Raw genomic sequence first — 15,710 nt, 5'->3', positions numbered from 1 at the left:
TGTGATTGAAGGAAAACAGGCAGTTTAAGCTATTACACCTTGTTACTTCATATGCGCCAGAAAATTAGGCTGAATTTGTCTCTTTTTTTCGGACATGTCTGTCAGATCTGTTCTGTCATTGGTTGTTTCGCTCTGCGAGCCATGCATAAGTCAATGCACGCTCTCACAGCGTTTCACTGAATTCTCTCTAAGTGCTCTCAGTGGACATTTCTTTCCGCTCATTGATCTTGTGGGAATCAATTCAAAACCGCATCATTGTCCTGTTGAGTTTTGTTGATGGAAATGCTCATCATACTCCTGCTGTCATGGTTAACCATGGGCTCTACGGTACCAGTAAGTCACATATTTATTGGTAATACTTTAATAACAATGCTTGAGATGTTATCTTTTGGTATTTTGAAGTGCAGTGCTTATCCTACTTTTACACCATTTCATATTTTATATTTTCAGGTCCTTCCCAGTGACCTTCCTCCCAAGATGTTACAGGCTCAAACACTTCAACCTCTTGAAGTCACAAATCAGACACCTGACGCTCAGACGCCAGCCCCTCAGGTGGAGCAACCACAGCCTGGTGTAGCCCTGCAACCAGGGGCCCAGGTCCAGGATGGCCTCCAGTTTCTGCCTCCGACACAGTTCTACAGCTGGTATCCACTAGGGGGCGGTCCAATGTTTTCTCCTATGCAGCCCAGTATCCAAGGCTCTACTATTAACCAGCCATCAATCCCACAGCAGCCCCTGGTAGGAAAAAAAGAGGACAAAACTCTATCATAAATTCCTGAGACATTGTTTTATGAGTCAGAATAAAACTTTGTCACTCTTTTTCTTGTCTCCCTAGTTTTTCTATCCTCAAGGATACTTTCCTTTTTTATCATCACCATACATGAATCAACAGGTAAGTAAACATTAAGAAAAACATTGTTTATGTTCTGTTTCTTGATCCAAACTTTCCATGCACTGCTGACATTACTGAGTGTACTTTTCTGTGCATACTACACATGTAAAAATATTTTCCAACCACAGGTTACTTGAATGATATCACCTGGGGGGGTCTTCACAATGTTTCTGCAGTGCATGTTTAGCTGTCATCGCTCACTGTATAAGATAATTGCAGCAGCCAAAACAGATCATGTCTGTTACATGATTTATGGCTCTGATATGGATACATAAATCCTGTTTTGCTTTTAAAAAATGATTTGCCTCAAGCTATATTGCCATTGTAATACCCTGAATCCAGATGTCTGATGTTTGCAGAAGGAGAGGGTTAGAGTGGCAGTTTGGACTTGTCTCTGTGCAGAAACTGAGGCCATATTAAATTTGCATCTCATTTATCCCTTTCTCCAGTTTTCTCCGTATGGATTCAACAGGACTCCTCAAAATGTAGCAATTCAACCTCAGAAGAGTCCAGTGTCACCTGCAGAAACCCCCGCTGCAGCCTCACCTGTGGGAAATACACCTCAGCCAATGCAGCAACAACAGGTAACTCTACCTTAAATACAGCTGAAGCAGGCAGCAGAACGTACTCTCCTTAAAATTGTGCAAACTTATTGTAAAGAATTTTTCATTTGTTCTAAGAGTCTAACTTTTTTCCACAGAAATCCCAAATTGTTTACATGCTCCAACAGTCCATGGTAAAAGCAATATAAACTCTGTAAACTTATACACCATGATAAACACTCAGTCTGGATTCATACTTCTCTTTCTCTCTGATGTTTTATTTGACATTTGCTGTTATTCTTTTAAAGAACCTTCCAGTTGGCAGTCTCAGCTCAGAAGAACTCGAGGTAACACAGCCAAGATTTTAATCTATCTTCCAGCTTGTTCAAACAATCTGCTCAGTGAACTCAATGATCCCACTGAAGTTTCAATTGTTCCCTCCTCCCCTACCCTGCCTCTTACCAAGTCTTTCCTCTCTTCTCTGTTTCAGATGGCAGCTAACACAGGCCAGCTGGGTGTGTACCTGACCTCTGTGCTCACAAGCCCACCTGTGAGTGCAGTTCAGCCTGTAAACCAAGCCGCTGGGCTGAAAAACCCAGAACAGCAAAACACAGTGCCAACTGCTGAGACCTCGTCAGCTGGAGTGGCAGCGACACAGAGCCTACAGCCCAACACTAACGGGATCCCTGCAGGTTTGGGGGGACCAACGCAGGTGGCAGCCACAGTACAAACACCTGTACAAGCCGAACTCCAACCCACACAGGCAAACCTTGTCTGAGGAAGCAGCCAGTAGCAAAGATAACAAATAACTTACTGATAATTAAACTACACAGATTCAATGATGAAACAAAGACTAAAAACAAGACAGAGTAGTTTTTCATGCAGTAGTCTTTACCATTGCTTATTTAATAAGTTTACATTAGAGCAAGCCTGTTATACTAGGGTTGTTTTCCTGTTTGAAATGAAGTGTATTCTTTGCTTGTTTTCAGGATTTTTGTTGAAGTAATCCTACTTTTCATCCTGCTTCAAATGATTTTCTGGCAAACCAGAGGACAATGCTCAAGTATTATAGTTCTTCTACATAGTGCAACTTCATTTAAAGTCCTGTTTGTATCCACCTGATCAATAAACTTCCAATATTCACTCTTTTCTCCAGTTTTGTTTGTTATTTTATCTCCTCCAGCTCCGAAGTTAAATATCTGTTTCTTTAGCTGCTAAACACTTCATTATGTTTAACAGATAGTTGCTAACTTTGTCTGTCTTTTTTTTTTGGTAGTGCTTCTGTGCACAACAGGTTTTTAAACTGCTGAGAGCTGCCTCATGCTTCCAGAAACAAGGCTGACGACATAGTGAGTCTGAACCAAAACAGTAATAACAGTGATGAGCTATAAACCCAAAATAAGGAGTCTAAACACACAAAATCCCACCATAGAGCTGAGAAGCACTTTTGAAGTGGAACCTTGATATCTTACATCATTAGGAGTGACAAAGATAATTTATTTTAGCAACCTATGAGATTTTGAAAAAAAAAGTGATAAAAAAGTGGCTATTCTAGACTGACTCCAAAAGTGAGTCATGCATTAAAATGTCTAACTTTACAGAAGAAATACAACTTGCTAGAACCCTTGTACAAACAACACTATTGGTATTTATACATCGGGGGTGAATATTTGTCTAACTTGTTAGTTTGAAAAATATCAGGGCTTTAAGTTCTCAGATTTATGGTCATGCTCACTTTGAATGCTTGTTGTAGCTTTATGCTAGGTCTCTGCCTGGTCAGTTGACATCTCAGCCATGTTTGTGGAGTCAGTGCCTTTTGGTACATTTTTTGACAAAATGCTTTCTGCAAAGTTTACTGTATTAAAAGTACTTCATTTAAGCCTGCACTTCAGATTTTTCAGTGATTCGCAGTGATTTTTCAGTTTCAATATGCTAACAACAAGCAAGTCATCTTTGTATGAGCTAGCTATAGCTGCCTCTTCAATCTACACTCATTTGTAGAGGCTGGTGCTTTGAAGTCAGGATGTCTTTTAGTTCAAGAAAGATGGTAGGCCTCAGTTTAAGGAAGAATGGATATTTTAAAGAATCCATTTGGTTTCACTCACCAGCCTGTGAGTAAGCCTATGTGAGCAGTCATGGCAGTTAGGTTTTTTAGCTTAAACTCCATCCAGCTACAAATATAATACTATCCAGTGGTTCTCTTTGCAGTTAGCCAAAGGGTGAATTAGCCCTGGACCAAAAGCAAATAAAATCTCTTCTGTAATCTGATATTATAGCAGTCACCATGCTTTATTTTTGCCAGAAGTGACTGTATGGTAGACAATATCAAAGCTGTAGGTTCTATGCCCTGTCTTATAAATAACATAGCTAATTCGATAGTTAACAACTGTCTTTCACACATTCTTTTTTTGTGGTGGTGACTGACCAGAGTTGATTACACAATCTAAGAGAGCTTGTGAAAGTCAGCAAATTTTCTGCTTGCTCACTCATATTTTTCAGTTGAACAGATATTGAAGGGGGACCAGAACAAACCAGGTCTTGTCCAAAAACTGGTCTTCTCAATTACTTTGGCCAGCTTTCTCCTCTATGGGGAGAGGCCAACACATTCTTGGTTGAATGTGCTACTGCAAATCAAGTTAAAAGCTAAAAAGTTCAAACAAACAAAAGGACAAAGTAATACTTGAGTTCATTCATCCTAGACTTGTTGGGTCTGTTGGTATAATTAACCATAGAGCAGATCATATTGCCCGCATTTGCATCATAGTGTGCAAATGTCATGTGTTGCATAAATAACACATGACAGAGAGGTTAAGTTCAGTCTCTTGAATTAGTAGGAGTGAGACCTACCAGGACAGCTGCATCCAGTATGATCATGCAACCACTTCGTGATAACTTTAAGACTTATTATTATATTTAAAATAGGTTTGTTAAAATAATGAAATAAAACATATTCCATGTACTGTTTTTGCAAAATTCGCAAAAGTGCCTAAAACCATTTAATCAGATCAGACTGTACTAATATAAAAGCTGTTAGAATCTGCTGTAAAGAAGGTTATTTTAATATGATGGTAATGGGAACTGACAAGTTTTTAAAGATAGCCTCAAATGACCCCTGTCGTACCTGCAGTTTTGTGTCTGTGTGTGTAAGTTGGCTTCATTTTTCAGCCCAGAAGTTACTGTTGTTGTAAAGTCTATGGTGTGAACCCATAGTTACTTCCTCTGCGTATAAGAATAACAATCTGTGTCATTAAAATGCCGGCAATTGTAGTGTTTTTCTACCCAGTGACAGCATAATGTAAGAGCTTGTCTTATCATCATGCTGAGCTACCTTTTCTTCATAGATAATGGATTTTGACCAAAGTGCAGCACTTAAGTGCCCCTACAGGCTCATATTCAAGTGGCTGTCTGAATTCTGTTCTTACAGGCTGTCTGAGTTTCACTGCTATTGAATCAAACAAAGCCACTAAATCCACGTGTATTCAATAAAAGGTGAATGAGTTTATTTGAAATGAAAAAGTCTTAATGCACTCAAACATGTTGGGAGCATGATGTAAGGTTTAATACAGAGTGTTAACGGTTCAAGCTAGTTTGTAAAGGTTGGTGATAAGATGTGATATTTAAGAATATATACTGAGCTGCAAAAATAGGTTGATTAACGGATCTAAATTACATTAATTGCGGTATATTTTAACATTGTTACAAATCCGATTTAACATTATTTTATTTCAGCATATATCGAATGCAGACTTTTTTTTACCTTAATCAGCAGTTGAGACAAAAGCTACAGTTTAAAACAGCCTTTTTGGGCTCAGATAAATTGTCTTTGGCACCTCTTACATTTTTTACCAACCTAATTACAAGTCAATTTTGAAATTATTAGCTTACAGCAAAAGTGGATGCCCCAAAAAGTAAAGATATAAAGCAGCTAAAGTACATTGATTGTTTCAAAAGCTTTACTTTTCAGCCCCAGTCCTAAATTTGTCTCCTTTTCTAAGCAGGTGCCACTTAGTAAACCATTTTGCAAGGAGCAACTTGATATAACACATCATAGAGGGATTCAATTGGATTAATGTGCCTTTCAAGCCAAAAATGGATTACAAAGTTTCTTACTGAGAGATAGCTGCCAATTTTGTCATCATAAAAAAAGTGAAATCTTTGGCATGTTACCAATACCTGTCATAGGTTCACTCGCCCTCTGCAGATAAATAGAGGAAAATCTCTCTCCAGTAATCACACCCCTCCTCAACAACACTCCACTACTCGTGTGCTGCCATAAAGGAAAGGTAAAGCTGACTACTAATATCATATGACATTTAAAAAAATGAGGATCTATTTATATGCCATTTCCACTGAATATTGTCAAGCTTGATTACTCGAAAGAAATATTCTCTTCAACAGCTTCATTAAAGATGAAATTCGTCCTGATTGCTGCCTGCATCCTGGGGATGGCTGTCTGTGCCCCTGTAAGTAATACATATCTTTAATATCTAATTTAGCACTGTATCATTTAAATAATTAGAAAATGTATCACCTTAACTGCAGGCCCTGGATGTCATTTAATCATTATAAGCAGATGGGTTGTCGTTTTTATTGTAGTTGTTTCAACTTTCACCTTTTTCAGCCTTAAATTAGCTCATTTTCTTTGTACCCTTTGAAAAATATTTACTCATAAAAGTTAAAGAGTGAAAGGTTTCAGACTGACCTTCATTCCACTGATCCAGGAGTATTTTCTCCACTTCACAGCCCCAGATGTACATGGAGTTTGACATCGAACACGCTCCAGCTGAGGTACAGTAAGACGCAGCTCAGGACTACTGATGTGTGTCATGTCATACACTCAAAAACCACAGTAAAAGACACAATTTAGAAGCAGAGTGGAATAAGCTCTGCACACAGGTCTGCTATTATGTGTTCACCACTGATGGAAGTGCCTCTATTTCAGCCTGCTGATGGCTTTTTTACTCGTAGATTGCAGTGTTTCTCATCTCAAGGATGTAATGATTGATATTATTTTCACAGGCAGTTCAAGCTATTCCTGCTGGAGTCCCAGCTGGAACTCTGGAAGTGGTGAGATCTTATTTATATTGCTTATTCGTTTTGATTCACTTGAACATGTAATCTGTATTTTTTTACAATAACCTCAACTGTTTTCTGTCGCAGCTGCTCCCAGTTGATGCCCAGAAACGGCCTCTTGCAGGACCTGTGAGTGACAGCATATTTTGATTTGTTTGTGAATGTAATACTTTCCAGATACTTGATCCTCAGAATTTAAAATGCAATTCAAGCCTACTCTGGTGTTTGGATAAAAGACACTAGGTAGCATTTACAGTCCAACTAGAGGCAGTTTTATAGTTCTTAAAGTCCAGCCAGATTATTCCTGAGGTACTGTAGTTTGTAAGTGATTTTTTGAGCCTGGGAGTGTTTTCATTGGAAGGTTCGGCTTTTTTAAGTCCTCATTTGAGCCTGTATGTGTTTACATTGGAGGTTCTGTCAGCTTTTAGTGCCTGTGTGAGCCTGGATGTGTTTTTATTGGAGCTTCTGTCATTTTGAAATGCTTATTTGAGCCCTCATGTGTTTTGATTGGAAGGTACGTGGCTTCATCAAGCAGGAGATCCCCCATCCAAGTGGCGTAGGGACCAAGGAAGTGGTAAGTACCTTCTGATTTCCATTTCTCTGATAGAGAATGTGGGAGATTTTATTTTATTTATTTATTTATTTTTTTCCATTTTCCCACCTACTCTAGTACATCCCCTTTGGTTTTGATCCAGCTCTTGCTGCCCCTGCTGCTCCAGTTGCTCCCGTTGTCCTTGCTGCTCCTGTGGATACCATTGTCCCTGTTGCCCCTGTGGATACCATTGTCCCTGTTGGTCCTGTAGATACCATTATTCCTGTAGCTCCTGCAGTGCCTGCAGCTCCTGCTGCTCCTGTAAGTATGACAACAGATTTCTGTTTTTAGTCTTTTAATAATAATAATAGTAATAATAATAGTAATAATAGTCTTTATTTATAGATCACTTTTCAAAATCTGCGTTACAAAGTGCTTCACAATGCATCACAAGGGCGTGTAAAATCATCAACATTTTAAAGGGATCATCCATTTAGTGCATGAACCATGACTTTTAAATGAAAACATTAAAAAAATAAATTAATTGGAGCATCAGCAAGACCTGTTAACTGTGAGCTGCCCACCCCATAAGCAGTTTGTAGTTAATAGATTATTGCTTTAAACGGTACCAAGTGTAAAATTGAATTGAATCTAAGTTGTATTTAAGGCAGCAGATTCATTCTAATGAAAGAGTACTACATAACAGACTAACCGTCCTCCAACTATTTTGCTGAGGCATGGCTCATCATAAATCCTCTATCATTTCAGGCTGCCAGACCCCTGGGAGATGATGATGACGACGATGACTAAATCAATCAGTTCAAGCAGAATGTGTACAAAATTGTGCATAAAAGGTATCACCAATGTGTACTTTATGACACTTTAAAGTTTGAAAATAAGGGACTATCCTTTAATATATGAATGCAATATCAATAATGAAGTGTGATCTCTGTTTCTCCTGCTTTAGTTGGCCATTGCAATAAGACCAGCAGCCTACCTTGCAGAAAGACCCACAGTGCTGTTTCCTAAAGTATGACAAATATGGTGTTTTTATGGATTTGAAAAGAAGAAACTGCTAAGCATTTTTAGAGGTAGAATTTCTGTTCTGCAGATTGTGCTTTGCTTTTAAATAAGAAAAAGTGGAAAGAGTGCTGTGTCTGAAATAAAAAAGATGCTATGCAGTGATGTATGAGTGTGCGTTTTTATTCCTGTTTATTAGTTTCTGCATGTTTTTGCTTCCTTTTATTAAATGAACTACTCCCAGTGTGCAACAAATACAAATAAATCATACATTCATCTTGTTTTCTGCTCCCTATAAGGTTATTACACACATATTTTGAATATGCCACTTGTAAAAATCATACCTATACCCACTTTTAAGATCATTCTTATGTAAATGTAGTCAAATAAAAGTAAAGTACACTTGCCTTTCGTTATAAGATGAACACATGAGTCTGCTGAGTAAATGCAGTTTTTGATTTATGATTGGCAGGTTTATCTTAAAACACTGAAAGAGAGTATCATGAATTTACACAAGCTGAAACACGATATATTCAACTGTTCTATTCCTTGAAAAACAATAAGTACATCTAACCTCAGGGACCTCTGTATCTGTGAAGTTTTCTCATCTCCTTTCTTTGGTAATTTCAAATATAATGATCCTGCATGAAACACAAAAAAAATAAAATTTGAACATAAAATAACTTGACTTTAATGATCTGTATAACATTGTAGTGCCAGGAATTCACACTAAACCAAAAAAAGCTTAAAGTTGCAGAATGATGAGCAAGCAGAGTGAAGGTTTGCACTGCTCTAGACAGTGTAATCTAACAGAGCCTACTATTACACAGAAAGTGGATTTGACCACTGGTCATTTAGTAAAGCTAGAGACTAGACATCTCCACTGCACCTACTCATTGGGTAACATCACTACCACCCACTGTGATTGGCTCCCAGGTGAGCTAGCACTATATAAAAGTCCAAGGAACTCTGGGTAAGACACCATCCACTGGCATCACCTCCAACAGCCACATCCACTACCCTCTCCAGTGTGGTTTCATCACAGAAGGTAAGTAACAAAGAACTCCAACATGAGTTAAAACTGGAGAGCAACCTGGCTGTATGACTTTGATTAGACTTGTATTGATGTGATGTTGAAATGTGCCTGCAGAACTTAAATTATCTACAACCATGAAGTTGGCCTTCCTCTGTCTGTGTCTGGCTAGCGCAGCCTCAGCAGCACCTGTAAGTTTCAAAAACTGACAGTGGGTCAAAATATCTTCTCAACTCAGGCAGAGAAATTATTTAATATATTTATTTTTTTCTGTTTGTATTTCACTTTCAGCCCTTCTTTCATTACCTGCCTAATTATGCAGCTCCCAGACAACAGGTACCCCCCCTCACAGGTAATCACCATGCTTGCTGTTTATCTGCTGAGTCAAAGGTTTGACAATGAAAAATGTCAGCTTTATGGTGCACAACAGCTAAAAGTCTTCTTGTGATATGGATCAGAATCACTGCAGAGATATGCCATGCGCCATGATATGCTCACAATCTGCTACTTGTACATCCACTCAGGTGAAAATTCCCTTCACTGCTGGACTGAGTCTGCCACAGCCTGGGCTACCTGGTGCCTACAGTGTGGAGTTTGTACGTCATCTTCTTTGTTTTCTCATACTATTTCACTTTTTCAAATGCTTACAGTACATTGATTTTGTTCCTCTGTTTTTAAGCTCTACCCACACCGACCTGTTGGTGGTGCTGGATCAAACACTGCCCAGGTGAGCACATTGTACAGGAGCAGCTCTTAAAAAATCAAGCAGCTTGAAACACTGCCTCACCATGCAATACTTATCATTGATTTTTCTTTTGTTTTCTTCTCCTGCATTCTGTAGCCCTTTCCCCATGGCTTTATCAAGTACTCCATCCCTCAGCCACCAGGCAGACAGAGTGTGGAAGTTGTAAGTGGATTTTTACCTTTATTTTCCCCCTCTTTTTGAGGTTTTAAGACTCTAATGGAACTGAAAAGACTTCAATTATTGCTCACAGACAAGCTTAATAGGAAAAATAACTTGTTAGACAAAGATTTTCAACATTTTGTGCTCTTGTTTTCTTTAATTTCTTTTGCAGTACTACCCCTATGACTTCTACAACCAAAGGGTACATTTCAAGCTTATTTCATTTTAAAAATGTACAATACAAACATGAGAGGATGCATCTTTTTTCATTGTGACTACATGCTAAATGGCTTTATTTCATTTTGCTTCAGATACTTTCAAATATGCCTCCTATGACAAACGTCCCCCAGATAACAAATGTAAGACATTTGTTCATTCCAAATCATGCGTTACACTCTTTGTTTTCATCTTTTCACAAGACTTATACTAATCAATACTTTCATTTGTCTGTCACAGGTGCTGCCATTTGACCACCCTGCTCAAAGTGTTCCCCAAATCCCAAATGTAAGAAATGGGATAAAAGAGAAATGTATAGATGAAATACAGATTAAACATGCATGCTTAGAGTGTCCTTGAAAGAGTGATTCAGGATTCATGAAATGGTTTTCATTTTTTTTTCATTCTTCATTGAGTTTTTCTAACTGTATGACTTCTCTTATTTCAGATTCCCCCATTTGAGGTCAACCCCCTCCCATCCCAGGATCCCATGCAGCCTCTGCAGCAGGACCAGCCCACACAGACAAGCCAGGTACACTTAAATATATATATATATATATATATATATATATATATATATATATATATATATATATATATATATATATATATGGCTCAAAATACCTTCTTGTTTAATCACTGTGAATACAGACTTAACCAGATAACATGCTCTAAAGTTGCTTAATTTGCTTCACAGATGCCGGTGAAGGTGTGAAGTGGACAGGAAGCATGAAAAGGACAGAGAAATGTCATTGTTTTTATTCAGAGATCTGCAGTCAAACAAATTATGTGAAGTATTTCAGAGTGAATTTGTTTCTTCAACTCTTGGATGTACTCACTGAAGTTAAAATTATTGTTTTTTTGCATTGCAAAAAGTAGCCTGTTTAAATGAATGATACTGTCTCAAAAGCAAACTCAATCTGGACAAAGTTGTCTGCATAAAAGGTAACATGTTTCTGAAGATTTTTCTGTTTAACTTTACATCCTTGATAGATGGTTAATATTATTGTATTAATGAAGCACTTTGTAATGCTGCAATTCTGTAGTATGAAAATATACTGTACTTCAATGTAATATTCCTTAAGAATAAAGTCTAAGTTTTCAAGCAATTTTTGTTTTTGGTGTTCATTAATGAGTTTGAAAGTTTGAAAAGTGGAACATGTCTTTAAAGGTGCAAGAGTCATAAACACTCACCATTGTCATTAGCATTACAGATTTTGTGGCTTGATCTATCAAAGTAAAGAAAACAGTACTAAGTGCTTATGACAATTTCCTGAGACCAGAGTAAGGTTTTCATGTGTGCTCCATACAGTCACTTAATAATGATATGAAACTGAGAAAACTTCAGATTTGAGGTATGCTTCCTCGAGATATCTACTGCTCAATAACTGAAACCAAGTAATCCAAAATCCTGAGCCAAAATTGCTTGACAGCAGCATTGGATTTTAATCTGTTTCCTTGTTTTTATTCTGCACTAACATTAAACACAAATGGGGGAAATATAAGACCTTTTTTCTTATTTAGCTAGATGTTAGAGCAAAGCATTACTTCATGAACTACTGAGTTTCAACTTGTGCTCTGGCTGTATGTTCCCCCTGTTTGGTTGGTTCCTTTTCCCCCTCTGTTGTTATTGCCCCGGTGAATCTACTAATTGCCAACGAGGTACACCTGGTCTTATTTCTCTAAAAGCCCAGGTGCTACCTTCCAAGGCTTTTGGAACGAGACCTGCTTGTGGCCCCGCTGCTCAGTCAGGGATTCTCTGTGTTGTAGTGATGTGTCCTGAGAGCCGGCTCGCATCGAGAGAGAGCTTGAACCTGTTTGCTTGAGGTCGGTTCTGGTTCTGTTTGCTTGAGGTCGGTTTTGGTTCTGGTTCGGTTGCGGTTCGGCTCAGGTTTGGTTCTGTTTGCTTGAGGTTGGTTTTGGTTCTGGTTCGGTTGCGGTTCGGCTCAGGTTTGGTTCTGGTTAGGTTCTGGTTCTGTTTGCTTGAGTTTGTTTCTGGTTCTGGTTCTATTTGTTTGAGTTGGTTCTGGTTCTGGTTCTGTATGCTTGAGTTTGGTTCTGGTTCTGTTTGCTTGAGTTTGGTTCTGGTTCTGGTTCTGGTTCTGTATGCTTGAGTTTGGTTCTGGTTCTGTTTGCTTGAGTTTGGTTCTGGTTCTGTTTGTTTGGGTTTGGTTCGGGTTCGGTTCTTGTTCGGTTCTAGTTCGGTTCGGGTTCAGCTCAGGTTTGGTTCTGGTTCGGTTCTGGTTCTGTTTGCTTAAGGTCAGTTCTAGTTCTGTTTGCTTGAGGTCGGTTCTGGTTCGGTTCTGGTTCGGCTCAGGTTTGGTTCTGGTTCGGTTCTGGTTCTGTTTGCTTGAGCTTGGTTCTGGTTCGGTTTGGGTTGGTCTCAGGTTTGATTCTGGTTTGGTTTTGGTTCTGTTTGCTTGAGGTCGGTTCTGGTTCTGTTTGCTTAAGGTCGGTTTTGGTTGTGGTTCGGTTGTGGTTCGGCTCAGGTTTGGTTCTGGTTTGGTTCTGGTTCTGTTTGCTTGAGTTTGGTCCTAGTTCTGTTTGCTTAAGTTTGGTACTGGTTCTGTTTGCTTGAGTTTGGATCTGGTTCTGTTTGCTAAGGTTTAGTTCTGGTTCTAACCAGAATCCTAACCCTAATTTTAACCCTAATCGTAACCATAACCCTATCCCTAATCCTAACGCATTCATAACCCTAACCCGAACCCGAACCCTAACCCTAATCCTAACCCTAACCCTAATCCTAACCCTAATCCTAACCCTAATCGATCCCTAATCCTAATCCTAACACTAATCTTAACCCTAACCCTAACCCTAATCCTAACCCCAACCCTAATCCTAACCCTAATCATAACCCTAACCCTAATCCTAAACCTAATCCGAACCCTAATCCAAAACCCTAACCCTAACCTCTTACCTCAACCCCTAAACCAACCCCATACCCCTCCCCATAAGCAGAATGGTTCTGGTTCTGTTTGCTTAAGTTTGGTACTGGTTCTGTTTGCTTGAGTTTGGATCTGGTTCTGTTTGCTAAGGTTTAGTTCTGGTTCTAACCCGAACCCTAACCCTAATTTTAACCCTAATCGTAACTATAACCCTATCCCTAATCCTAACGCATTCATAAACCTAACCCTAACCCGAACCCGAACCCTAACCCTAATCCTAACCCTAATCCTAACCCTAATCATAACCCTAATCCTAACCCTGATCCTAACCCTGATCCTAACCCTAATCCTAACCCTAATCCATCCCTAATCCTAACCCTAACCCTAACCCTAATGATGCCCCTAACCCTAATCCTAACCCTAACCCAGATCCTAAACCTAACCCTAATCCGAACCCTAACCCTAATCTTAACCCTGTCCCTAATCCTAATCCTAACCTTAATCATAACCCGTACCCTAATCCTAACCCTAATCCTAACACTAACCCTAATCATAACCCTAACCCTAATCCTAACACTAACCCTAACCCCAATCCTAACCCTTATCATTACCCTATCCCTAATCATAACCCTACCCCTAATCATAACCCTGATCACATCCCTATCCCTAACCCTAATCATAACCTTAACCCTAATCCTAATCTCCACCCCTTGTTCTGTTCTGTGGATATGTTTGCAGTTTTTTGTTAAATTGTGCTATACAAAAGTTTGATTAAAGTACTAAACAAAGGTAAGAATGGTTTTGTAACAGAATAAATACACAAAATTGGGCAATCACTGTGTTGTGATTGCTTATTTCTAACCTCTGTTCATCTTTGTTTAATTAGTTGATTCAGATTAATGAATCCCACTCAAGTGCCTCAAGGTGTTTCTAGTAAATGTTTTGTGTCATGTTGTGGATAGTTCACCTCAAGGTGAGGTGTAACACTTGCTCTTGTGAATAATTTACCAACATGGAATTTGAAAAGTGCCTAAGATTGACTCTTGTGAGACACCTTGAGATTCTGCACAGAAGACAAAAATGACATTATTTTGTTTGTGTTAGAGGAGTAAGATTGTAACATAGATACACTGTTTGTTGTACTTTTCCAATAAAATGCCCTGCCACTATATAGAGCCCTTTCATAACCAAACCTGTGATACACACAACATAAAAGACATGATGTACAGCCACATTTTTGTAGACATAGCTACACCTGGCACCAATGCACATGACAGTTAACAGTGTTTTATTGAGTGATGCTGGGGTAAGTCGGACAAAACTCCTGCCACAACATGCCCATTCCCAGACAAGGTATACAGTTAACTGTAGATCAAGACCATGAACACATCTGGCTCTGTGATAGGAGACTGAAGTTATGAACACATTTTAAACAATACACAGACACTATATTGTACATGCTGCACCATCATCACATCAGATACTCGACATTACTTTCTGATGGTTGGAAAGACTTTCCCACAGTCAAATATAACTATCCAAAAAAAAATAAATACCACAAAAGGAAAGCTCTTCCTGATCGGTTCCCCCTCCTCGGGGACAAAAGCCTGTAAGAACATGATTTAACGCTTAGCTCCTCAAAGGACCCTTCAAGTGCACAGATGCCATCCTCTCACGCTATCACAGTGTCTTGCCCACAAACTCTATTTCCTTGAACACACCAGATCAAATAAATTCATGACTTCTATTTCTCAAATATGAGGAGATATCTTCACGTTTGATAGCCTTAATTTGACTTGTCACAAAAAACATTGTGACAGCATTTTGAACAAGTCGCATTTGAACACACATTAAAAAGATACCAGTCAAGAAACACCATATTAGACAGAGATGATAAGTGAGACAAAATCTGCAGGTCTGATTTTACAGTAACGATCAATAATGGCGAGAATAGCAAAGACAGACACTAATAAATCTGATGTCCCCCAACCCATACCCAGTAACTGAATTCAATGCAAACAACATTATTAATCCCTTTCGGGGCAACTTGTATAGACATAAAAAAAAAAAAAAAACATAAATAAAACACTGATTTACAGACAACAATACATTATAGATTCTCTCATACTGTCGAGATGAGCACATTCTAAAAGAGCGGACAACAGACGCCACAAATCCCGATGAAAACATCGAACACATGGTTAACTGTGGCCGCAACTGTTCTAAACGCAAAACACGATATACCATGAGACGTTCAGTTATTAGAATATGAGGAATACTTAATATCAGACTGCTTGCTGCTTGCTCATAGCATTTGAATTATTGGAAAGTGCTTTTGGCAAATGTAAGGTACCTGGAGTCACAGTGCGCATCCAGTCAATTCAAAAGGCCTAGTCATTACTGCTAGTATTCTGTAAATCTAAACATCATGACTCCACTGAGACATACAGTAAGTATTATAGGTGCTTCTATATCAGATACAGACAAAGACGTTTGTTACCATTTGAGCCTAAGAAAAAATATGGAAGACAAGCCGTCACTTTGGTCCAAAACCACAAATAAATGGGTTCAGAAATCTTCTTCGGTCAAAGGTGAGGTATTTACCAGTAACCT

General features: G+C 38.8%; 3 protein-coding genes across 3 annotated transcripts; all 3 read left to right on the top strand.

Moving 5' to 3' along the window:
• The first annotated feature begins 256 nt into the window (after positions 1–256).
• On the top strand, positions 257–2,549 carry LOC117816280 (DNA translocase FtsK-like). Its single transcript, XM_034688479.1, has 7 exons — positions 257–333; positions 451–738; positions 836–892; positions 1,342–1,476; positions 1,593–1,628; positions 1,743–1,781; positions 1,925–2,549. The coding sequence occupies exons 1-7, from the start codon at positions 277–279 to the stop codon at positions 2,210–2,212; spliced, it is 900 nt and encodes a 299-aa protein (XP_034544370.1). The 5' UTR covers positions 257–276; the 3' UTR covers positions 2,213–2,549.
• A 1,985-nt stretch (positions 2,550–4,534) lies between these two features.
• On the top strand, positions 4,535–8,185 carry scpp7 (secretory calcium-binding phosphoprotein 7). The gene is made up of 10 exons (XM_034688481.1): positions 4,535–4,577; positions 5,617–5,717; positions 5,833–5,897; positions 6,178–6,222; positions 6,454–6,501; positions 6,595–6,636; positions 7,022–7,081; positions 7,178–7,360; positions 7,808–7,893; positions 8,007–8,185. Exons 3-9 carry the CDS (start codon positions 5,844–5,846, stop codon positions 7,847–7,849), a joined length of 474 nt encoding a protein of 157 aa, XP_034544372.1. The 5' UTR covers positions 4,535–4,577; positions 5,617–5,717; positions 5,833–5,843; the 3' UTR covers positions 7,850–7,893; positions 8,007–8,185.
• An 840-nt stretch (positions 8,186–9,025) lies between these two features.
• Positions 9,026–11,025, top strand: scpp5 (secretory calcium-binding phosphoprotein 5). Its single transcript, XM_034688577.1, has 11 exons — positions 9,026–9,107; positions 9,210–9,283; positions 9,384–9,482; positions 9,617–9,688; positions 9,772–9,819; positions 9,934–9,999; positions 10,169–10,198; positions 10,308–10,355; positions 10,453–10,500; positions 10,661–10,744; positions 10,910–11,025. The coding sequence occupies exons 2-11, from the start codon at positions 9,230–9,232 to the stop codon at positions 10,925–10,927; spliced, it is 567 nt and encodes a 188-aa protein (XP_034544468.1). The 5' UTR covers positions 9,026–9,107; positions 9,210–9,229; the 3' UTR covers positions 10,928–11,025.
• The last annotated feature ends 4,685 nt before the right edge of the window (positions 11,026–15,710 follow it).

This window comes from Notolabrus celidotus, chromosome 7 (assembly GCF_009762535.1).
Source record: "Notolabrus celidotus isolate fNotCel1 chromosome 7, fNotCel1.pri, whole genome shotgun sequence".
Classification (NCBI taxonomy): Eukaryota; Metazoa; Chordata; class Actinopteri; order Labriformes; family Labridae; genus Notolabrus; species Notolabrus celidotus.
The sequence above is the reverse complement of the archived record's forward strand: the minus strand, read 5'-3'. Positions and strand labels throughout refer to the sequence as shown.